This window comes from Diorhabda carinulata, chromosome 6 (assembly GCF_026250575.1).
Source record: "Diorhabda carinulata isolate Delta chromosome 6, icDioCari1.1, whole genome shotgun sequence".
Taxonomy (NCBI): domain Eukaryota; kingdom Metazoa; phylum Arthropoda; class Insecta; order Coleoptera; family Chrysomelidae; genus Diorhabda; species Diorhabda carinulata.
Genome location: NC_079465.1, coordinates 7,655,491 through 7,681,787, shown reverse-complemented (window position 1 = coordinate 7,681,787; position 26,297 = coordinate 7,655,491). Strand labels below are relative to the sequence as shown.

At 30.2% G+C, this 26,297-nt stretch overlaps 1 protein-coding gene across 8 annotated transcripts in view; it reads left to right on the top strand.

Annotated features, from left to right (window-relative positions):
* LOC130894914 (ephrin type-B receptor 1-B) overlaps window positions 1-21,420 on the top strand; it is a 774,934-nt gene extending 753,514 nt beyond the window's left edge. For 2 of the 8 annotated variants that reach the window (XM_057801948.1, XM_057801947.1), the window contains exons 10-20: window positions 892-1,167; window positions 3,020-3,209; window positions 3,478-3,660; window positions 7,255-7,302; window positions 8,915-9,055; window positions 9,442-9,692; window positions 10,531-10,740; window positions 10,818-10,996; window positions 13,506-13,664; window positions 15,354-16,220; window positions 18,352-18,518. In XM_057801948.1, coding sequence (XP_057657931.1) covers window positions 892-1,167; window positions 3,020-3,209; window positions 3,478-3,660; window positions 7,255-7,302; window positions 8,915-9,055; window positions 9,442-9,692; window positions 10,531-10,740; window positions 10,818-10,996; window positions 13,506-13,664; window positions 15,354-16,191 — 2,475 coding nt within the window. In that variant the 3' untranslated portion in view covers window positions 16,192-16,220; window positions 18,352-18,518. Of the gene's footprint in view, window positions 1-891; window positions 1,168-3,019; window positions 3,210-3,477; window positions 3,661-7,254; window positions 7,303-8,914; window positions 9,056-9,441; window positions 9,693-10,530; window positions 10,741-10,817; window positions 10,997-13,505; window positions 13,665-15,353; window positions 16,221-18,338 lie in introns of all 8 variants that reach the window. The other 6 variants (XM_057801952.1, XM_057801951.1, XM_057801950.1 and 3 more) reach the window with 5 other exon arrangements.
* The last annotated feature ends 4,877 nt before the right edge of the window (window positions 21,421-26,297 follow it).

The following is a 26,297-nucleotide window of genomic DNA, read 5'->3' as shown; positions in this document are numbered from 1 at the left end:
CTTTGGGCTCTGACTTTTTGCATAATGTAATATTAGGCTCGTTATATATTTCTTTCAGCTACGCGTTTGTTCTTCTTTATGACTCATTGTCTATTTTCACACCCCCAGTATTTTTCGGAGTTTCATCCTCTCCCACACTTCTGTTTTTTCAGCACTCCTCTTGGTAAGCACCCAAAACTCACATCCATACAGTACATTATTGTTTTGTACAATCTAATCTTAGTTGCTTTGGAAATTGCTTTTACTTTAAGAATATTATTCAAGGATCCCATTATTCTACCGCCTTTTGCTAAGATATTCCTCGTTTTTCGTTCTGAAAGATCTCTTTTCCACCTGATTCTTCATTTACCGTTACATTTCCATGTATTTAAATTTTTGCCATTCACCCTAAAGCCGAATCTTTTTGATTCTTTTTGCAGTCTACTATAGACTTTTTCCAATTCCCCCCGGGATCTGGCTAATAACAGCATATCGTCTGAATATGCTGAAATTTGATGCTGGATAAGGGGACCTCCTGCTTAAACCCTCTTTTTCCTTGAAAACTTTCTGATATCCTTCTTTCAGATAATACTTTAATCTCATTTCTATTCAAAGTCAGTTTCACCATTCTCAAAAGTTTTTTGGGGACACCTAAAAACCCGAATTCCTCAATTTTGTCCTCTCTATTGTATAATAAACTAGTTTATAATCTATGAATAGTAGATATAGTTCTAGATTTTGGTTTTGATTATTGGTATAATTCTTGGAATAGTTGGTTATTACAGAAATTAGAAAATATGTTCCAAATTCTTCACAATTATTAACCTCTTTGTTCTTTATGTAACCATAATTGTACAAAAGATGCAACATATGCGTTCACATTTTTCATTGGATAACTCTTAATACTTTTAGGAAAACTTCAACGAAACCCGCATCACTATCAGCGGTCTCAACGCGGTAACCACATACCGCTTTCAAATTTTCGCAGAAAACGGAGTGTCACATATGGCTGTGAGGGAATCTCCTGAATATGCCGATATTGTGGTCACCACGGAAGCATCCGTTGCCAGTAGTATTACCAATATCAGGGTAACTTCTGTTAAAAGTACAGATATTACATTGGCTTGGGACGCTCCAACTTCCAGCGACGGTTCAGATATTGAAAATGATTTAGTAGAAGCATATGAAGTAAGTATTTTTTTGCTAAATTGTAACTGTAATACCAGATGTCGCCGTATGGTTTGTCCTAATTTCCAACATTTTTTTATAGAAATATGCAAATATCATCAAAATTTTAGTTTGAAAGATTTCACTTTTTCATCAGTATAAAAATTGATAAATCATCGTAAATTTTACAGAATGACAAGTTATTACAAATAAAGCTTCTTGTGATATAAGAAAAAATTACAGTCCATTCATACATTTAGGCATATTAATATTTTCATTCAAATGAATTTGAAGTTTATGGTGATATTTAAAATATTTATAGAAATAATTATCCATACCTTTTACTGTAGAATCAACTTTCTCTTGATTTTGTTACATTGATTTTACGGATTTTAATGTTTTTTATACTGATAACATCACTTGTTATTTATTAATTCAATTTTCAAAATTTTGTTACCTACATCAACAATAACATAAAATTTTGATATTCCTCATTCATATAAAACTTCTAAAACTCTGATTGAAGGAAGTTAAGAAAGTGAAGGTCTGTGATCTCTACTTTGAATTTCTTATTTTGAAATTCAATTTCTATAAAATTTGTTAATATATCTTCCAAAACTTACAACGTGCATGTATAAAAGTTTTGTCCATCATAAAAGTCAACAAAAATTGAAAATAAGCATTTGATGAGATTTAATTCTCTTTTCAAGCCTTAATAAGTGAACATATGATTAACTGGTAACCGGATACATTAAATATATTTAACATTTTGATTAATTTTGTAAATCCCGAAAAATCTATTGATTGGCGACAAAGTAATATCGGGTTTGTAATATAAAATACAACGCTCCTTTTTTAAATAACAATAGTTTTTAATCAATTATATGTTTTCCATTTTGCTCAATGACCTTTAGCCATCTTTCTTTCAGCTGCATGATTCCGCGCTCATACAATTGAAGGTCATCGTCATTTGTAAAAGTTTGACCATTCAAAGAGTTCCACAAACTTCGATTTGACAATACTGGCCGTTTTTATTGATTGCTTCATCCAGTTTCATTAATTGTTGACGGTAAACATCAGAATTAATCGTTTGGTTCCTTGGAAGCAGCTCAAAAAACAAAACAACTTTGTAATGCCAGCATGAGCTTTTTTGTTGCTTTCACCTTTCGATGTGGTTTGTGCTGGTTCAACGTGTTAGCTTCATGATCGTTTACGAACTTTGTTACACTACAGGACCCATTTTTCATCACCAGTCATGATTCTTTTCAAGAAACGGTCGGTTTCATTTCGTTTAAACTGCACATCGCAAATGTTGATTCTTTGTGTTAAACGAATTTCTTTCAATTCGAGACGTACTCAAATATCAAGCTTCTTAACTAGCCCTAGATATTTTAAGTGTTTTTCAATTGTTGTTTGCGATACATGTAGCCTCTCTGCAACCTCGCGAACAGTTATATGACGAACCTCTTCAATTATTACTTTGATTTGATCATCATCAACTTCAGTAGGCCGACCAGAACGTTGCTCACCTTTGAGGGATGGAATTTTTTATACCAATGCGCTGTGTTAAGCAATCAGCACCATAAACTTCACATATTTCTTTGTGAGCCGCAGCAGCTTTCTTTCCTTTACGGAAATAAAAAAGTAAAATATGCCGAACATGTTCTTCTCTGCACTACCTGTTTATAAAGTTACGTCAATGTAACCAGTATCACTTGACAAACGGCAAAGTACAGCACTAACATAAGTTTTTCAAAAAATAGAGCAAGGCTCTCTATCAGTAAAAAAAGAAAGTACTTAATTGCCAACCTTATATATCAGTAGTATTATCTTTAAAAATTGAAAAACGTATATAACATATTTCAATTTATAGGTGCGTTGGTTTCAACGAAACGACATCGACTACAGCAATAACAGTTTGCTGACTTCTGATTTATCAGCTACTATTACGGGTCTACAACAGAGAACTGAATATGGGCTGCAGGTTAGAGCTAAAACACAAAGAGGATGGGGAGCATACTCTCCTGTCATATTCAAAACTACAGGTCAAATGCTGAATCCAGGTGAGTCCTAATAATAATAATAATCAGTTTTGTAGTTGAAAATAATAATAAACTATCTGAAAATTTTGGGAAAAGTTTCAGAAATCTCTTTCAATTATCAAACCTTTCAATATAATATTAGCATAATTTTTTATAGCATTCTCAAAGATATCATATATTTACTAATTTTTCACATTCGTCCAAAGGAAATTTTTTAGGGGCTTAATTTGTTGTAATCTTACTTTTATTAAATGTCTATTTTTGATATGATTATATTTTTTTATTTTAGCATATATTGGTGACGAAGAAGGTCTAAGATTGCAATTGGTAGCTGGAGGAATAGTAGCTGTTGTAGTAATTCTGGTTGCAGTCATAGTTTTGACGGTGGTTTTCCTCAGATCTAGATCTAACGATGAATGTAACAAAAAACAACCAAGCGATTGTGATACTTTGGAATATCGCAATGGAGAAGGTATGCAAATTTGTTTTATATATGTATTTAATATGGAGGGGGTTTTTTAGGAAGCGGAAAGTATTACTAACGTTCGGAACAGCTTTATTTAAAAATTTTCGTTTTCAGATTTTATTTTCAATTGGGGTAAGCACAATATAGTGACTAACCATGTACGTGTTTTATTAAAATGAGTATGGAACTTTCGAACTATTGTTACAAATATTTCTCGTTTGCAAAGAATTTGATTAGGATTTTCCAATGGAAACCAAAACTTTCAAAATATTCAACTTTTTCATCAATTAAAAAAATAAATCTAAAATTAATGAAATTAAATGATTATTGTATGAGGATGAACTTTGTTGTTATAATTATTCGAGAGATTTAAAATGATCAAATCCAGTTATCACTTCAAATTGTAAATGATACAAAAATATTTTTTTAAATATTTTTCTCCTGCTAACATTCCAATTTCAGACGTTGCTATTTACAACACAATATTAACAATGGGAATAGAATGCTTTTTCACAAAATATTATGGTTTCATTTACAATAAATGTAAAAGCCAGGTCTGAAATTAAATTTACAGAAAACATTTTTTTTAATATAATATCTTAAAAGTATTTAGTATGTCAGATTAAAGATTAACATGTCTCCATATTTTCTTCATTTTAAAGAATCCAGGCTTAAGCCCATTTGTAAAGATAATATCAAGAATTTAAAATTTATATATAGCCTACTGTGAGTTGACAATTGAATTATTGAATATATAAAAAATTATTTGAAAAAATTGTTTTTATTATTTCAACCCCAAATACTACTGTTAATTATTAGTTGCATTAATATATCAAATAATTCTGTTCCGAAACAAAATGTGCATTGATAGAAGAAATTTCCCCTAGCAAAATAGGATGATTGCACGCTAGAAATACAATTTTTCATTACAAACAATATAGAATATTGCACTGAAGTGACGTCCTTCAAAATATGCTAGAATTTGCAAAAATAGACGGCACAAAATTTACCCTTTGAATTAGTTTCATAAAGTTTAGAAATATAGCGTTACGTGTTAGAAATTACTAATAGTTGATAACGTTACATTTCATAACTTGAATAATCGTGATGTTTTTTCTGCGAGACAGAGGATAGAAAACGACACCAAAATTACTCTAAGAGTTATTTCACTGAAAATGATAATAAGAAAAAATAAACATATTTGTATAAAAGTTTTAACTAGGAAAACCATGATATTAAATTTAGAAAGTTTATGTATGATTTCATTTCATGTTGCATTGAAAAAGGCAAGGGTTAAACTAATTTGTATAAATCTGTACAAATCATGCAAGAATATTAAAATGTTATGATTGAATTTTTTTTAACTAAACATCTTTTAAAAAATCAACAATTATTATTAAAAAAACTTATATTTTATAATATTCGTTAACCAATTATCTTGGAGTCTCAGTAGGATATTTATGATTTAGATTGATATACAAAATTGTCTCAAAAAAATTTCCTAATTTTAATGAAACGTTGCCAAGGTCCAAATTAGATTAGATAAAAAATCAAAGGAGTTTATTCATATGTTCCCAATTGCTACAGCTGAACATAAATGCTACAGCTCTTCATATAGTCCCAGATAAGTTTCCTTAAAATTTGCGCTCTTGACTATCACTTGAAATTAACTATTTCAAAAAAATTTAATTTTGTTCAAAAAGAATTTCATACAGGACGTTAACAAAAAATCGGTTGAATTATTTTATTGCAAACATAATAAACAGGTATTTGATCTTCTTCAATAAACTAATCACTAGCTATTATACTGGAAGCATTCTATGAGACTTGTTTTGGGATAGCATACCTCTACTATTGTAGCAGTAGAAATAATGTTAAAATGTCTATTTATGCACAAATCAGAAAGAAAATCGTGTGCTTAGTTTTCAAGTCTGTTTCTTCGCCATCTTCGCATTATTCTTTGCCCTTAACTGATTCATTTTCACATTTAATTCACTCACGTGACACATTTGCTGATGACACAGTGGTATTGGCTATACATGAGGATCCAATAATAGCTTCTTCCAATCTCCAGAACCACTTATTCCAGATCGAAGAATGGCTCGAAAGATGGAGAATAGAAATTAATGAATACAAATCCCAGCACAGAACATTTACCCTTAGAAAAAGCCAATGTTCTTCAGTTACTATTAAAAACATAGTGATACCCGTAACTTCTTGTGTCAAATACCTGGGATTACACTTAAACTCTTAACTCAATTGGAGGGAACACCTAGCCAAGAAACGAAAGCAAGTCGACCTAAAGCTCCGAAAACTCTAGTGGCTACTCGTGAGAAGATCGCCAGTCTCACAACAGAATAAAATATATACAGCAGTCATCATACCCATCTGGACCTATGGAATAGAATTATGGTACAAATCTAATATTGCTCTGATACAACGAGGACAATCTAATATCCTTCGATCACTAGTCAATGCACCAGGGCATGTCACAAACAAATTGATCCATCAAAACCTTCGTAATCCAACAATACAAGAGACAGTACAAGAAAGAAGCCGTAACCACAACCTAAAGCTGGACAGTCCTCCTAATCTACTACTACAACCACTAACCCAAGAACCAAACAACAGAAGACTGAAACAAAACTGGCCAATAGATCTCAGATAAAGTGCAAGAGATCTTCTCACTGGAGAAATCTCATCAGGACATTCCCAAGACCAACCTATAGGTTCACAGCCAACAGAATAGCTCATAGAAGATGTATTTCTGATTGTTGTTAATAATATGAAAAAAATAACTCACGCCATTTCTAAAGAGTCTCCAAAGTCAGTACATTATTATCATTGACAAATGGTGATATTTCATAAGCTTTGTTGGTTATTTTTTCAACTGAATGCATTATTTAAGAAATGCATCAAGACAGACATTGCAAACACAATGTCAAGGCAATAGTAACAGACTGACAAGCTGAAACAGGTTCAAATTGGTCACCATTTCTCTCAACACATGAGGGTAAAAGATATATTAGTTGAAATAAATGCAGTATAAGGAATTGTTGATATAAAAATCTTATCACTGTATGTTTTGATCAAACCTCGTATAGATGGTAATTGTTGATTTTAGTTAGAAAAAAACTTTTTATATTATAAATCCAACATTTGTTTCCTTATTTCCACTTCTTTAAGATAGCGGCTAATTTCTGTGTAAATATTAAGTTGATATTTTGAATGTGTATGTACATTAGTATCCATCAAAACTAACATGAAGATATTGGATTGTTTCACAGAATAAGTTGGAACTATTCAGTTACAGTGTGTTTATCATTTTCAACCTGAAATAACAATTATATATTTTAATAAAACTTAACTCGTAGAAAAAATTATTAATAATAACACCTTTACTGCACTTTCACGCCATCCCTATATCCTTAAAGGACTGGTAGTCACTTACAGTAAGTTTAGGAATAGTTCCTCCCATTCTTATGTGTCGTTTTTTTAATTCTATTGTTTATTGTTGTAACAATTATTATTTTGCCGTTTTTTATGTTTTTTGTTTTTGTTTATGTTTGTTTTGCTTTATTTGTGCTCTTTTATTTCTAGTTCATCATAGTTTGGATAATCCTCCTATAGTTGCCACGCATACAAATGGTAATTATGTATTTTGCAATGTGTAACTGACTAACATTTTGTTTGTGATAATTAACCATTGTAAATATTATTTTGTAATATCACTAAATATTCAAATTCTTTTATAAAACTTTTCAACTGCAAACGCTAAAAGTTGTGTGTGGGTTCCTTAGAATTGAAATTTTGATAATTAATTCAGGTGTCGATTAATCGATAAAATTCGAATATATAATTTATAAGAATCGTATAGAGGATGATTCATAAAATAGAATACTTTATATGAGAAATAACCTATATTTACTCAGTTTTTTTATCCCCCAAAAAAATAAATGCAAAAATACATCAAACAATTGTTAAATACATAAATTGAATTTTAATATCATATAAACTTATAGACAATATTAAATTTTTCTTGTCTATCAAATTATTGAAGTAGTTTCAATTAAAAATATGTCTTACTATAACCGTTAAATGAGGTAATGTTAATCATATTATATTTTTATCAGTTTGTAATTTGATTCACAAATATCAAAATCCAAGTATGGTTATTAATAAACTTATGATCAGTTAATGTAAAAAATAATAAAAAACTAATGAATCACCCTGTATTTGAGGGGTCTAAATGCAGGGCCGTTCCTACCGGTGGGGTATTGCATGTCCATCACGCAGGTGGCCATTCAAAACCGATTTTACACAAATTTCAATTAAAAAAAAAATAAGTAACTTGGCAATAAAATGCAAGCCACGAACAAAAAACAAACACCACTTTATTGTTAGTCGAAATCCCAATTTTTGTGTTTGTACAATTTTATTTTATAGAAGTATTTCATTTTATTTTATAAAACTGTTATTGATAATTTTTTAACGTAAAAATATTTGCTAATTGCTGGGGGGGAAGGCCTATTTTATTTTTCACTCAGGTGGCCAAGAAGCTAAGAACGGCCCTGCCTAAATGCATAACCTTCATTTTAAACGAAATTAAATTATGACAAATATTTCATGTGTGTGTAGTACATGTAACGCAACTTTATAGTTTGGAGCGAACTATTTGCTTTATTTTAATTGGTGTCAAACAACATAAGATCAAAAATTAAACAATTATTTTTATTTTTAGCCTTTTATTACATAAGTAAAATAAAAAATTTGTCACCCAATTTAATAATGTATATTAACTGGAGCAATGTTTATTTCCATTTTAAACATCAAAAACACAAGAAATTCAATTAAATATCACAAGATTCAAAAGGATTTTTTGTGAGGAATAAAAGCAGTTTTGACATATACTGTAAATAAAGTATATAAGTGTTGACTGACTAAAAAATCTATTTTTTTTTGGACAGAGGCGCATTTACACTTAGACTCTTGTTTACCTAAAAAATACTCGAAAAAAACTTTTTGTGATCTTATAGAGCATTTTTGTGATTTCTTAATTTTACCTATCGTTAGACTTATATTTCTACTAATATTTATTAATTTTGCATGGTTTCTATTAATTGTTCGGATATTAAAAATAACTTACCATCTTCTTTCATGCTTGGTTTTTCATTAATATTGATTTTTAGTTATTTCATGAAATAATAAAATATATTTGTCTACTTTGTTATTGCAAATAAATATTGTTGGCATATTATAGTGACGACGCCATTGTTCACTGGAATCAGTGGTTCATCAAGAACTTACATTGATCCACATACATACGAAGATCCCAATCAGGCAGTACGGGAATTTGCTAGAGAAATAGATGCTAGCTGCATTACGATTGAGGCAATTATAGGTAAAATTCTATTTCAAGATAAAAATATATTTATCTTTCATTTACTTTTATTATAAGGGAATATTTCAAAATCATCCAACCTGTGGTTGTTTTTTGAAATTCCCTATTACCTAAAAAAATTCGCATCAATTTTTTTGAGGAAAAGTTAAATGAATGACTTGTCATTTTCTTATATTTGACAAAGTCGATAAGAAAAGAAAGATCTTTAAAAATACTGATCTTTGTTTAATATGTATCTGAAAGCCAACAATAATAAATATTGATTTGGTATTATTCTCCAATTTTCAGAAAATAAATAGCTCTTCATGTACCCAATAGAATTACAAAATATTTTTTTATTTAAGTTAGAATATCAACAATGGAATTTTTTCTATGTTTTGTTCAAGGAGGAGGAGAGTTCGGAGACGTATGTAGGGGCAAACTGAAAATGAGCAATGTAGATATCGACGTAGCCATAAAAACTCTAAAGGCTGGTTCATTGGACAAGTCTCGCAACGATTTTCTTACAGAAGCTTCTATAATGGGACAGTTTGAACACCCAAACGTTATATTTTTACAAGGAGTTGTTACAAAATCTAATCCAGTCATGATCATCACAGAATATATGGAAAATGGGTCACTTGATACCTTCCTAAGGGTAAGTAATACGATTGAATATATTTGGTTAAACTGAAATATGTAAAATTAACTAATTTCATGTGGTTTCTACCATTTGTGTCTTCATGTCACCTATTTATTCATTCTTTTGAGAATATATTCATAACTGTTTCCAATATTTTTGGTTTTGTCATCATCTGAGGTGTTAAATTAGCAATCTAGCAAATCTAACCCAGTTAGATAAGGTTCCATCCTTAATTATTCCAGGATTCTAGTCAGGTTAGTATGTTGTTGTTTTTAATTTTAGGCGTAATTCCAAGTTTCCGTCGACAAGATGACTTCTCAGTTTACTCTTGATAATGTTTATGCTTGAAAAAGATTGTTCTCATATATATGAAGCACCAAAAAGGGAAAGAACAGCAAACGCGAGCTTTTTCGGCTGAACATAAGTGACAAGATTGAAAATGATAATGTCTTCCTTCCCAGGTCATCCTAAGTGACAGGAATACTATTTCAATCGTTGAAAATAATCATGTCTTCCTTCTTCAGGTTGTTCAAAGTAGACCACTTGTGTTATGGACTAAGATCACATTTTTTTCTTTTCCAATATTTCCAATTCAACACAAAGAGCGCCATATCTCCTTGTTTTATAAATCCTTCAATTGTATTTCAAAACTAATGCCAATGGCAATGGCAATTTCAAAAGGAAAATATTTCGACTCGCTTATTCTAGCATTAAGAGCATTTTTAACAATTGCTACAATCGAGACATTGAAGTATCTTGTAGGGATTTTCACTACAATTACCTTAGGTTTGATTATAATAATGTTGGTGAAATATGAAGTTTCTATACCAATTAATTTTTTTATTTATTTTAGGCAAACGATGGAAAGTTCCAAGTGATTCAGCTAACAGGTATGCTAAGAGGTATTGCTTCGGGTATGCAATATCTAAGTGAAATGAACTACGTCCATCGCGACTTAGCAGCGAGAAACGTATTGGTAAATTCGCAATTAGTATGTAAGATAGCAGATTTCGGCCTTAGTCGAGAAATTGAAAGTGCCACAGAAGGAGCTTATACTACTAGGGTATGTTACCAATTAATCCTTCGGTTATTATACTTATATACATTTTATCAAAGGGAAATAATGGTTTTAATTTTCAGGGAGGAAAAATTCCCGTTCGGTGGACTGCTCCTGAAGCAATTGCATTTCGCAAATTTACGTCTGCCAGTGACGTATGGTCTATGGGTATAGTTTGTTGGGAAGTTATGTCCTATGGGGAGCGACCATATTGGAATTGGTCGAATCAAGATGTAATTAAGAGCATTGAAAAGGGATACAGGTAAAAAATTAATTTGACAATTTAACAGATACCACTTTTCCATAGTTGAATTTAAAAGTGGAAAAATTATCGAAAAAATACCAAAATTATCAAATATGTATAGTTTATTTAAAATATAACATTTATTCTGTTAGTCAATATGGATGTTAATTGAATAAGGTTGATGGTTATTTTCGAAATTAAATAGCAAAAGTGTCTGTTTACATTTCCTATTAAATTATGGCAATATTTTTTTTAACTGCTCTCTTCATTTGCAATCTATAACAATTATTACAATAAGCAAATTATATGACAATACAGAACAAATTGACATGCTCGAAAGAAATCCATCTTTCATCTATAATCAATACCTAGATCAATTAGGTTTGGCTATTGGGAAACACTAACACTAACTAAAACCCACCATTAACCCACTCGTAAGCGATATGCTATTTGAGTCTATGCTTAAATGTTGGTTTTTTATTCCCGCTTTAACTGTTGGCACATGGAGGTCACGAGTTATGACAAAATTTGGCACAAACTATGGAGTTGACTGCTGATACCCACAATGGGATTCCTTAGGTCCGTATGGACTTGATGATTCCTTTGTAGATTAGTACTTGGTTTTTTAAGGTAATTGGGATTTCCTACCTGTCAGCCAGTGTAAATCCCTTAATTTCAAACCCAATTATTTGCATTTGGTGAATATGTGTGCATACCAAGATATTTGACATCATCACGTTGTGGTATAGCTTGATTGTTTAGAGTGACTTCTGCGCATTTGCCTTTGCGGTTGGTGAAGGTTACCTGCACTGATTTTGATTCGTTTGCTTTAATGTGCCGTTTCTTCAGACATTTTTCTATCTTGTTGAGAGAATTATAGGATCTATATGTAAGTCTAGTATGGCTGTGTCATCTGCAAGTGTAGCTGCTAATACATCATTGTTAGTTGGTAGATCTGCCTTAAGGATGAGGTAAACCAGTGGTCCCAGAACACTGCCTTGAGGAACTCCGGCGTTTATTTTGTAAAGTAGTATTTGTTCATCATGGTAGTTTACAATAGTGATCATGGAGGTGGGAATGAAGGATTTGGTAGTAATTAATAAGCAGGAATTTTCTGGTTTTAAATAAAAGACCATTATGTCAAACCTTGCCAAAGGCTTGAGTGATTTCTACAAACGCTATAATATTTTCTGTTTTCAAAATCTTCGTTTATTTTTTTATTTACACAGTGAACTTGCTCAATTGTTGCGAGCTCGTGTCTGAATCCAAAATGATAATTTGGTATTATATTTCTTTGGTCAATGATTGGTTGTATTTTTTCGACGAGTAGTTTTTCTAACAACTTGCCCATTATAGGTAGTAGACTTATAGGTCTATTTGATTTCACGTCTTCCAGAGGCTTACCTGATCTGGGAAGTAGTATAATTTGTGCCACTTTCCACTGTGATGGGAATTGAGCCTTCCTCAACGTAGCATTAAAGATATGTTAAGTATTTTATGGCTTTGGGACCAAAGTCTTGCATTATACTAACTGTTATTAGATCGTATCCAGGGGCTTTACGTGAATTTAGCTTTGTCCTGATAGTGTTTGTTACTTATGGCAATAAATAAATATATGAAGAAATGGATAATTTACTCAGTTTAAAATTATTGAAACATCAGTGAAACAAATAAATTATGAATAACTTTGCACTGTTAAAATTAAATTTTTTATTCACAAAAATTAATTAGATTTACTATAAAAAATGTATCATTATTTTGAACAAAACATATGAGAGATGTTTGTGAAGTAAATTGCATTTTGAAATAATAAAAACAAATACAGACACAGCAAAAAAAAATTATGGCATAAAATAATTTGTAATGTATTTTTCGAGATATGACCTGTGATTTTGCACACATTTGTCATAGCATAGTACAAGTATCTGTATCCTCTATTTGTAGAATGTTTACACCTTAATTGAACCATTAGGTAACCAGGTCGTTCTGAGTTAGTTCGGAGCTGTTTAAGAGAGTCGCAAAAATATCTAAGTCGAAACCCTCTCGGAGTTATCACGTCCGTTATTGTTTTGTAGAAACCATTTTCTTATATTTGAATCCTTCATGCTGCTTTTTTCTCACACCTTGTAGATTTGTTGATGAATTTCACTTGATTTAACGGTTATTGCATTAAAAAACGAATCACCGATCTAAATTTTACCATTGGCCGGATTTCTAATCAACTGAGCTTTTCCAAATAAGTAGTATTATCTACACACAACTTACATCAAGCTCACAATGGTGTCATGGGCCATATACCTCAATTTAGTTAACGTTTGAGACTGTTTTAATATACTGTCACTAACTATTATGAATACAAACTCCATTTTTAATATATATTCCAATAATTAAAATAAATCTATTACTACGATCAAATTAAAAAGAACAATTATCAATGCAGGAATTTCTGAGGGTATCCTTAATATTTTATATTTTTAATTTTACAATTAGTACAGTATTAGGTTTATAAATTTTGTGGTTATTGTAGATTGCCAGCGCCAATGGATTGTCCAGAAGCTATTTACCAATTAATGCTAGATTGTTGGCAGAAGGAGAGGACACACAGGCCTACTTTCCAATCGATTGTAAAAACTTTAGATAAATTAATTCGAGTCCCCGATACCCTAAGGAAAATTGCTCAGAACCGGTAAGTTTCAATAATTATTACTAAACCATGAAAATTGTATGCTGATATAATTGGAACTTAGTAATTGTAAAAAATTGTTCAGGAGATAACAGTAGTACACAGTTAAAAATGTAGGTGCATTTAAAAATAAGTTTAACATTTTCTTTGTTTTTGTCATGAAAATATGTAAATAGTCTATCAATTTTATGTGGATATTTAAAAAAAGGAACTACATCTTTAACTAAAAGGTCATATATTAAGCCTACTTTTTCTTATAATACTGTTTGGTTCATTTTATTAACAGTCATATCCAGCCTCAACCAGTTTAAAGAAATAAAACTAAGATCAATTTTGATCAGGACAAAAAATTGGGAATATTTGGAAACACTAATGAACACGATTGGATATTATGCTTGATCAATGAAATATGTATTCAATCTTGGTAAAAACTACACTGATGTTTGTCTTTATTATACATAGTGGTCTCATTAAAGTTTTTGGATCCTCTAATTTGTAAATACTTCTTAACTTACAATTTTAGAAATGACCAGGATTTTTCCCAACAAATTGGTTGAATATACAAGGATTATGTACATTAATTGTTGTTAGAGCTGATAGTACATCCATAAATAAGATTTTAGGTTTATGTACAGCTTTTTTAATCGAACAATAAGGGAGGTGAGTCGAGAGCCTGTCAAACAGTTTTCATTGAGTTCAGATTTTTGGAGTTATTTCAAGAAACTGTTGGGTGGTATATTCATACTGAACATACTGTTTATCTCTGATGACGATAACTTGGTTACTGAAACATGCGTCCGAAAGTTTAATTTTGAGTTAAGTAGGATATTAAGATAATTGATTCCACCATTGATTACTCCGTTATTTCAAAAATTTTTACTTACACTTACACTTACTCTATGTAAAAAAGTGCTCTTATAATTTTCAAAATTTCGTCCAATTTGTAGAATACATAATCTACTTTTATTTAGTAAACTGGTTTATATGTTCCATCATCAGCTCTAGAACTACCTACATAATTCTGGACCACCTTGTATAATAAAAAATTACTTTGAAGAATCGATAAGTTAGTAGTAGTTACCTACTAACTTCCTGCAAAAGTGTGTTCATACCATTTTTATTTTTAACACATTATAGTTTTTTGTTTTGGTTGTGAGACAAAATCACTTATTTTAATATTACTTTTTTAATCTCGATAATATTAACGGTTTTTAGACATAAAGTTTGAGGTAAACTTCAAAAAATGAGGTAGATTGAAAATTAAGTTGTACACACTCGTTTTCTATGCTAGTGTCATTTATGTTCAATACATTACAACTAGTTTCAATTATATTAATATCATCCCATAGTAAATTGTCAAAGCACTTTTTGTATAAACCATTTTTTGTATTAGAATAAGCTTAATAGATGTCGCTAAAGTTTATGCTTTAGTTATGGCACAAAATTATTTTAGTATGTATACTATTCACGCTTCTTATTTTTTTTAATCACACTAATTTTAACATGTTTTGGATAAATTTTGAGATACTTTCTGTAGATTTCAAAAAATATCCACAAAAAGCTTGAATACTTTTTTTATATACATTGTGAAGTGTAGATTATATTATCTTAAAATTAAATCCAAAACATTCACTTTTTATGTTTAACCTATGTAAAAAATCCCTTATTCTTTTTTTTTCTGACTCATTTTAGCCGTCAGCTGCCATATAATCTTCCTTGGCCTTCACAAAACTTATCCTCTCACATTACCCCAGTCATACAGTTGTCAGAATTACCTAATTTGCATCACAATCCCTACTTTGGTTCTCTTCAAAGACGAATAAATTATACCCCGAACATCGGTGAAATTGAATCGCATCCATATTATGGTTTGCCAGATGTTATTCTCCTTCAGAACTATGGTGTAGTGTCAGATGTAACAACAGAGTTAGAGCAGAGAAGACGAATGGAGAATGAGTACAGAAATTCTGTTATAGAGCATGAGATGAAAAAGAGAGTTAACAGTTTATTGAATTTAAAACCAGATAATATCTATGAAGCGAGAGGCGGTAATCAATTGAGGGAATTAAATACTAATATGTGGTTGAATAATAATTTCGGAAACCACAACAGAGAATTGAACTTCGTTCACCAAACACCTTTGTATCCTAACATAGATATTCGTCCAAATTTAGAGGATCGCGGTACTGCGAATATATTTTTCGGCGATACTGATACATATGATCAACAAACAGAAAATTTCTTTGGCAAAAAACCAGACTTTTTCAATGACAGTGCTGGTAGTAACGATTTTAATAAACGTCCAGATCATTTTTTCATGGAAATGATGAATAAGAATAGTTCTGATCAATTAGAGTCAAGCGAACAGTTTTCTGATAATTTCAAAGACATTTCTAGTACAGCCAACGGTAGTTCTGACAATCTGTTCAATGATAGCCTTAATGCTGAGAGGGTTGAAGCTAAGAGCAGCCTAGCGGATAGGAATAATGTGCACACTGGGGGAGCTTGGGTCAATTTTGTTAATGTGTAAATATGCTTGCTGTGGTTTTTGTTTGCAAGGTATTTTTTGCTTTTTTACCCTATTTTTGCATGCTGCTTTAACATTATTTTTAAGCTTACTATTTAACAAATTAGATTCCCAAATTTTGTTTTGTACAATGGGTATATAAAAGTCGAGGAAATATACAATCCTCAGCAAATTCACATAATTTCGATTTTATTGCAATGAATTTGAGAAGGAAAATACTTTATAGAAGAAAAATTAAATGTATTGTTTAATTTTAACCACTACAGTGGGAAATGCAGATATTTAATTAAAAAACGATATGAATCAAAATCCAAAAAAACTATTGAATAGTCGATTTTAATAATACCACATCAATTACAGCTTCACAGTATCTAGGTATGTTTCGAATCTCATTTCAGATATCATATTGGTCAAGAGCATTTCGTATTTGAATGATTTTAAGTGACTGTCAAAGTATAAAATCCCAAAGAGGCTTTATTTGTGACTCAATTACGTCATCAATGTATTTTGTGGGTGAACATTAAGACCACCTGTTTTAATGATCCTCATGCCAAGTGGACCTCCATATTGTTGCTACTCTATAACCTCATACTATTATGTTTTATGAAACAATGCGCAAATCTCTCGTTCGCTTTTTTGTACGCATATTATTGCCAATTAGAGACTCATCTGGAAACATCGCATTCGACGACAAGTAGCTTTTCCACATTAAGATGTGATATAAATGTTAGAAATCGTTTAAAGTTTTATTTAAGATACAGAGCTATGTCATGTACTGAGAAAAAATTATTTTTTTACACTGCAAATTTGCACAGTAGTTTTAATTAATCTAAAAAATACTTTCCTTTGCATAAAAATAACAAATTAAGCCAGTAGGATTAATTTGAAGTTTTTCTTATTAACAGTTTTAACTAAATTATAAATTATGTGTTAGTTTTGTCAGGGAGTGTAAATAATCATTTGAAATGAACAAACACAAGAACTCCATAGATTATATAATGTTTTCCGTTGATAGCAATACTACATAAAATAATGGATCTTCCTGTTTTAGTTATGTGTCGGTATCCAAACTTTTTGATATTTTTTGGTTTTCCTTGACCACCCTCGTTTTTGTTTGTTAATTTTAGCGAGACATCGATTTTTTGGCAAGCTTAGATCGTTCATAATGCGATACAAATAATTTCCTTTTTTTCCCGTTATTGAGAATGTGTATAAATTACTACAATACATCGATTGCCAAGATCAAGGAGAACGTCGGTAAGCAGCAAATTTTGAGATATCTTGAGTCTGCAACATTATCAGCGACCATCAATATGGCTTCCGTAAACATAGATCAACCAGGGCCTCCTGGCCTAGGACACCAACGTATGGACTCAAGGTATAGAAAAATATGGGGAATCAAGAGCAATCGTACTTGACATATCAAAGGCTTTTGACGGAATTTGACACGACAACCTTCTAAATAAATTAAGATCGTATGGGTTGTCGTCCTCACTTATCAAATGGCTTAGTAGCTTTGTCAAAGACCTATCCATCCAGGTCGCTATCGATGAATACACCTCAGAAAGGTTTGAGGTTAACGCTGGTGTTCCTCAGGGGTCATCTTTTCACCTACTCTCTTTCTTTTGTACATCAACGATCTACTCGACAAAACTACAAACCCGTTTTTAACATAAAAAACATAACGAAAATTATATCCCTTTGTACAAATTTTGAAAGTTCCCTTTAGAAAACTACCCTCATCTATATTTGTCTCTATCATTAAACGTCGATGTTTTACAATATTTTTTAACTTTTTTTACAAAGTTTTTTTTATATTAATGCTGCCAAATAATAATCAATTAATGCGATTTTTGTCAGTTGAATTTTGAACCACTTTACAATTTACTTGAATTAGTAGTTGAAGGCAGTTCTTATTTGGCTACCCATTACAAAAAAAATGTACCAAATTGTCACAAAAGATGGGGTATAAACATCACGTTCGTTACTCTCAACACTTCGTTTGGTTAAAACTACTAATCTAAACTAATTACAGGTTCTGAATTAATAACTATTTTGGTTTTAGTATTACATAATATTATTTCATTTTTATTTTATTTGTTTCATACTTCTGCATACAGTGTTTGAAGGCAGAAATAAATGAGCTAAAGTTCTATGTTACAGATCCAATAATCCCTTATCTGCCGATGCCCCTGACCTCACAAACTTCACATGCATCGAAGAATGGCTCAATTCAATAAAGATGACACGTTATTTCGAAAATTTTCACTCTGGTGGTATCAACACGATGGATGCCGTTGTTAATCTTACAGTAAAAGATTTGACAGAATTAGGCATCACTCTCGTAGGCCATCAAAAAAAAATCATGAATAGCGTCCAAAGTATAAGGGCGCAAATACGGGTGAATGGCAATGAAGGTTTTCTAGTTTAATGGTTTTTAGATTCGCTGGAACGGCTGAACGTACCAGAAATTTTCGACGGTGATAGAAATTATTATATTTTTTGAATCACCTAAATCAGCTTTAATTTTAAATCGAAATATTTGAATAAACATCTGCAAATAAAATGTTTAAATTGTTACTCAGACATCATCGAAAATTGAAGGTGTGGGTAAAGTGCGGGTTGAAGATTGGACTAAGAAAAGACGTATTAGTGAGTAAAATCAGAACAGTTTAGAGAAATACATTGTGTCAAAGTATCATAGAACACCAAACAATATTTTGTGAAACCGAACCTTTTAATAAGAAGTGACTTTTTATAAATATATATAGTATCTATAACTGGCAGCTTGGCTTTATTTATTCGAATATAAATCAAAAGAGTATAATGTGTTTTTGACGAAGAACTCTAATGCATTTTTTACCTTTTTTATGTTGAGATTTCTTTTTAATTGTGATTTTGTTTTAAATTGATAATGAGGGTTAATGCATAATGGAAAATTATGAAAAAATCAAAAATACACATTTAGTTAATTCCAACAATTTGAATTTTTAATTATATAATTTATATTAAATAATAAAATTTCATTGTATGGGAAACTAAATACTCAAACTCAAAATCTTGAAGGTTAATGAAAATATGCTTTAACTTAAATCCAGATTTTCATACACTTTTCTTATTGTAAATTAATAAATTATTTTCAAATGTATAATTTTCTCTTATATATTGACTTAACCTGTACATGGGGATTACTTAAAATCTTATTTTTTTATTTACTTTATTGTATATTCTTTACATTACATTATTATTTATTATTGCCATATAACTATTTATAAATGAGTACTGCAAAATGCAAATATGAAATCAGTGCTACTTTTCCCTTCCTTTTGATTAAATAAAGGATAAAACACCAAGAGAAAATCTTTTATAGCCAAATATAATCAAAATAATGTTATTTTTTCACATATCAAGTTAAATGTTATAAAATATTTATTCAGCTTTCGTTTTAAATTAAAGGAAAATGCAAAAATTACAAAGTACAATGATTTTTGTGAAAATTATTTGAAAGAGTTTAGCAAATAATAGGACAGATTGCAGTGAACATATTTTAATGTCTTCCTAACCAGTAATTATAAAAAATTATACTAAAAGTTAATTACTACATATTACTTTTCGTTATTAAAATTTTAGGGTTTAGGGACACAAATGCATGATATGATCCTCCTAATATACCACTGATTAGTTGAAGGGTACCAAAAAGTTATATTTGGAACTTTTTACAATGTTTTCTCATAATTTTTACTTTTATTATATAATAGAATTCTTGATAAAAATAAATCAATCACACTTTTGATTAATGAAAACCAAAAAGTTGATGACTTTTTTCATCCAAGAGTAGATACAGCTTAATACTCAATCTATTTATTATTTGGTCTCGTCTTAAGTATATATTATTTGCTCAAATATGGTCAAATAGAAGTAAATTGTAGTCTTGTAATAACGTCCAAACTAATAATTTGTGCAAAAATATTATTGTGATAATATTTTCTGTCAGATTCCATGGTTAAATTTTTGTTATTTAGAATTTTTACGCAGATCCAAATATGGTTTACTAATTATACAGGATATCCAGACAATCTTCTGCTAATTGCAAAATCTAGATCATAGATGAGGTTTGATGTCCATCTAATCCATCATACAAAAATTTCTCATAAGGTTATCCCATAAATCCTCTACCCATAAACGGTTCTTTTATTGTCATAAACGCTCAATTTTAGAAGGGCAACAGGTTACGCTAATTTCAATAGATTAAGTTTTCATGTGAATGTGTATAATAGTGAATTCACATATTATCATATTTTTTCTTCATAGTTTTCTAATTTATGATAAAGTATGTCAAGCAGATACATAAAAAGTTTCACCTTATTCACCTATTGCATCTAGTTGAACGCTTTTGACAATAAAAAAACGCGTGCTATAGCAAACAATTTATCGCTGTGGGCTTATACTATATATTAAATTTGTGCTTTGTAAGTAACAGTTTTTTAAACTGCTTGGACAAAGGTAAACCAGGTTTGATGGGCATGAAATCGCATCGAGTTTTCTTATGGCAGGAGATTTTCTGGACATCTTGCATTTTTATAATAAAATATCACATTGTTAACTGGTGAGTTTTACAAATTAATGATTTATATTCACTGCAATTTGTTCCATATTTTTGTTCTGAAAAATGTTTTCATTATACTAAAATTTTAAAATTAGGTAGATTCAATGTAAAATTTGTCCGTAGAGTAAATCCTATATAAAGACTGTTTGTCTAAATAATTCTAAATATACATTAATCTAAAATGATAGCAATAATTCAGTGTTTTCAAATGCTAATTTTATTTTAATTGGGATGTTAGATACATTTTTCATGTATGTAATATACTTTACTACAAGAACCATTAATGAATTTTTCTCTGAACAGCAACAGTTTTTATAAATTATTTACTTACCAAATTTTTTCGAATACATTTCTCAAAATTGGTTCAATACAACCAAATGAATTTTTTAATGTCTTTTAAATCAATTAATAGCTTTCAAAATTTTATAGTAAGTATAATTCAACAAATGAGGGATTTTGTTAAATGCTTGATTTCCAAAAACAAAAAATTCTAAGTTATCTGATCTTGTTCCTCATTTAATAGTATAATTATATTTAAAAAAAAATTGGAGTTGTTTATTAAGATCTTTTGGTAAATAAAGATAATCCGTAGTTTTCTTCACTAAAACTTAATACTACAGAGGTATGACATATTATATATATATATATATATATATATATATATATATATATATATATATATATATATATATATATTCCCTTTAAATTACGTGAGAGGAAAGTTCATTATGTGAATGCTAAATATCTTGTAGATTAATCGCTAAAACAATCAATTTCGGTGTGATATTTGGTTTAAAAGTTTGATAAATATGAAAGTGGACACATTTTAAACAAAATTGTCCACTATCATTATGATATCCTATTAAAGTGTTATTTTAAAAAATACAGGTGTACAATCGAAGTATATGTAACTGTAATTGTACTTAATTTTTTTATACTGCTCAAAATTATATAAATATGCGCCTAATTCTTGTAATTATGTAAGCTAGTTGATATAAGTGATATTTTTTATATTAAAAAACAAAACCAACATTAAATAATATGGCCTAAAAACCAGTGAATGTCATGGGCCTATTATTAGTTTTGAATCAAAGAAATATTTTGAAAATCTCATCTTTTGTACGGCTCGTTATTTCACAAAATAAAATTTTTAAAAACCTTAATTTTTTAGTTTAGTAGTGTATGGAAATCACTCTTAAAATATTTGTTAGTTCCACAAATGTTAAGATAGCCTTTAATTGATGAAGAGGGGGGACAAATATGAACTTTTCGAATATGCAAATAATTCTGACGGAGTGATCTACTCTCACTATATGACAAATATTTGCCAAAGACATGAGTAGTGAGACTTAGATATTTCATGCTTGATGTAATTATATAAATACAAACTAATAATAAACTAACAGAATAAAAAAAATCGAATTGTGCACCTTGCCTAAGTTCTGAAATGAATTTTGTATTAGTAAAAATTATGATATTTTCCATTAACAAATAAATATTTTTAATACAATTAACTTTCATAATTTTATCTGCACAAAATTGAATTTTTTATTATCACTAAATTTGAAATAAATAATATATAATATATAAAAAATTAATATTAACAAAAACATTCACTGTGTTTTGTATAAAATATCACTTATGTCTGTTTTAAATGATTCTTTTGATATATAATATTTATAGGTGAAATAATAATTGACTGAATGTATTAAGGAATTATGTGCAGCTATTTGTTTTCTAACAATTATTCATATACATTCCAATACTTTGTATATTTATCCCTAATTACTAATATAACTATTGTTTTAGTATATTATAAAATCAATGCATATTTAACTATCCGTTTTGTTAATAAAAGTTTTATGTTCATATACTTGGAAAACAATATTCATATTCAATACTATTTGAATTCTGTAATGCGTTAACAATTTTTAGTTAATATTAACAGTAAATAATTGATGATAAAAAGAAATGGTAACACCATAGAAGTGTTGATTTAACGACACACACATTAAGAAAAACAAAAAATTTAACTTATTTCAATATAAGGTTGTTAAATGGGTTTTTTATTGTAATATGAATAGCAACAAGAATTTAATTTACTGTAACAGAAGTAATGATTGAGAAGAAAAATTCCAGTTTGAACTATATCTGCCTGACGAAAATTATAATATCCCAAATAAAAAACTTTGACTATACTTAAAATAAGTATCAATTTGTTACCTTAGGAAGAGCGAAGAGCAAACTAATTTTATTCTTATAAAATTACTTACAATTTTTTTTGTGAAATCAACACCTAGCTTTGAATCACCTTTCGTATTGTTGAGAGAGCTAGATATGGTCTATACGTTCTATTGTTTCTCGTCTACTGAGAAGATACGTTCGGCAGGACGGTCTGATCTGTGTAACGGCCAAGACTTCAACATGAAGGTGTCATAAGGCAAATACATACTGAATACACTGTTTACACTACCACTACACCAACACTCACAATTTCACTGTTTGAAGCGCGCTTTGATAACCAAATTATCGTCTTTAGAGTTTGAAGGTCTGTTTACCTTCATCTATGTTTGTTAGCTTCACTCTCTGAAGACGATAACTTTGTTATCAAATCGCGCATCAATGTAATTGTGTGTTGGTGTAGTGGTAGTGTAAACAATGTGCTAAGTGTGAATATCACCAACAGTTCCAGAAATTCCAACTTAATTCGGCGTATACCACAATCTTGATGCTAATATGTGATGGAGATGGATCCTCGACAGGTCAGTACCTTCTTGACAGAAGGTGAAGTCTAGTGGATCAGTACTTCATTAGACTGAAGGAGGAGTCCTTAACAAACTCCTTAATTGAGCTTGGTCGGCTTATAGATTCATCAATCTTTAATGGATGGAACATTGTTAGAAAATATTAGGATTTTTATAAACATTTCTATTGGTGCAGAAAACCGTGTAAATTTTTCATGTTTGTGTTTAGATGTTATACTGTTTTAATTAACTTTTTCATCTGCATCCGCATGTTATTGACATAACAGAACAGATACGTTTTTTCCTATTATGAATATGCATTGATTAAATCTTGTTGCAGTTTTCAAAGTGACTAGAAACTCTTTTATTATGCATGATTTATTCAGAAATGTCTGTATTGAAAATGGCATTCAGTATCTATTTTTTGTCTATAGATTTCCCTTTAATAATGCCAATAAATATTGTACATAGTTAATAATTAGTTGATTATTTATTGACAATATTTAAGAAATATCAAACTGGATAGTATTTGGACAATTTAAAAAAACTGTTAAATTGATACATATTTTTATCTAAACTACCTGCAAGTTCCTTAATTGAAAATGCAATGTTGTAACAATAGTAAAAAGTTATTGTTATACTAAAATAACTGAAAACTATCATTCATCACATCACATCACATTTTGGATTAACAAAAAAATATAACTTCAGAGATGTAAATGGAAATAAAATTTTGTTGTTAGTTCTAAAGAATACTTCGCTTATTTTTGATATTCTTGAATCTTGAAATATCAGTAATTCAATAACTCGTTTGTTAACAACCTTCTAATTATGATATATGAATATTCAATTAAAAAGCAGAATACCCAACCAGATAATGACTTTTATTTTAAGAATTGACGGAAATTTTTATAAATTGATACAAACTAGTTATAATCACAATATTGTATTAGAATAATTGTTGATAGGTTCAAAAATTGGATTGTCCTTTACATTTTTTAAACTGTATGCCTTTTTCGATAATGATGTCTCTAAAAAGATAGTTTAGATCCATCAAAGTTTTTTATAAACATTTCATTTTCTATTGCTCTTATAAGTCAGTGTAAAATTGTAATATATTTGTAAAATATAAGAATATTCATTATAAAACAAATAAATAGCTTATAGCTGACTTTTATTTATACCAAGATCAATAAAAATATAATCAGTAGTACCAGTGCCGCCTCTATTTACCTCTAAAATTGGATACTTTATTTCTTAATTGTTTAAATTACATTTTCTATCAATGGAATTTCAACTTTATAATTGGAGAACTAACGTTTCGTGTGAGATCCCTGATTTTTTATGGCAAATGGTTGTTCAAAAACACAATTTTTAGCATATTTTACAAAGCGTTTAAAAAATTATTTAAAAAAAATTAGAACTCATTTTCTCCTTGTAAACAATATTTTTTTAACATTTTGTGAATAAATTGAACAGAATTTGCCGCCTTAGACTACAGCCTACTCACCCTGCTGATAAACCCACCACTGAGTAATACTTACACCGAATATAAAATCAGCAGTGATAATTTTTTTCCTCTCAAAAATTTTCTGGATTTTCAGAGATTAGTATCTGTTTTCTAGGGTTAAGTAAAAAGATGTCTCGGTACCAAGATCAATGGAAGATCTGCTATGAAATACAGTTTGAGACACATACCGACATGAGCTAGAAACCATGCTGGATCACACCCGAGACTTTGGTCGAGGCTATGCCTTATCTATGAAGAAAAAGGAATGCAACGACAACTTTCACTACAAAAGTCCCCTAGGATCTGCGACACGAAGAAGTGTAGACGTCAGGTTATGTAACATCTATTATACGAACTACATTCTGCATAAGCAGGGACTGCGTAAAAACTATCATTCGTTTTGATTACAACTTTTTATGTCTTCTAAAGTATACACACACACCCCTTATACTGGTCAAATAATAAGTGTATTCTGTACGATTTAGGAGGTTGACGAGGTAATTGCTGAAAAACGACAATGAGGATGCACAGTATTTCAAATCTGAGGAGAGACAGAGTATGCAAAGATAGCAAAATATGTTGGAGGAGTCTTCCAACGGAAGGTGGACTAACTGTTCAATTCCCAATTTAATTAAGTGGATACAGCGCTAACACGGCATTGTTACTACTTTCGAACGCAGATACTGTTTGGGTATGAGTGCTTTCGGGAGTACCTATACATATAAAATTACGAAGAGTCCCCGGAATGCCCAGTTTACAGCGAAGCAGAGGAAGACACGGAGAAAGTATTTTTTTAATGCTCAAGATTTAACAGATATGCCTACATGAGCTAGAAGCCACGCGAGACCTTGATCGAGGCAATGCTTAGCTCTTAAGACAAATAGAATGCAACGAGAACCTTCACTACAAGAGTCCTCTAGGACCTACGACGCGAAGTATGTAACAGCAAGCTCCCTACAATGATGCAGAGGAATGTAGGAGATTGGGTCGAGCCCAATCTGCCTAACCCGATGCGGAGGAACTTAAGTGTCTTGGTCGAATCTGTCTAGACGATGACTGGATGTTGTGGAAATAAAAAGACTACCGGACGATGTAGTATAGAAAAGAAGAGAAGTTGAAGAATAAGAATGGCACAACTTCTCATCCTGAACCTCCAACCAACCAGTATCGATTGGGGGACGCAGGGAAACTAATCACGAAGAAAGAGTAAATTAGCTAATGCCTCTCCCCGAAGTAATGCCCGACGGCG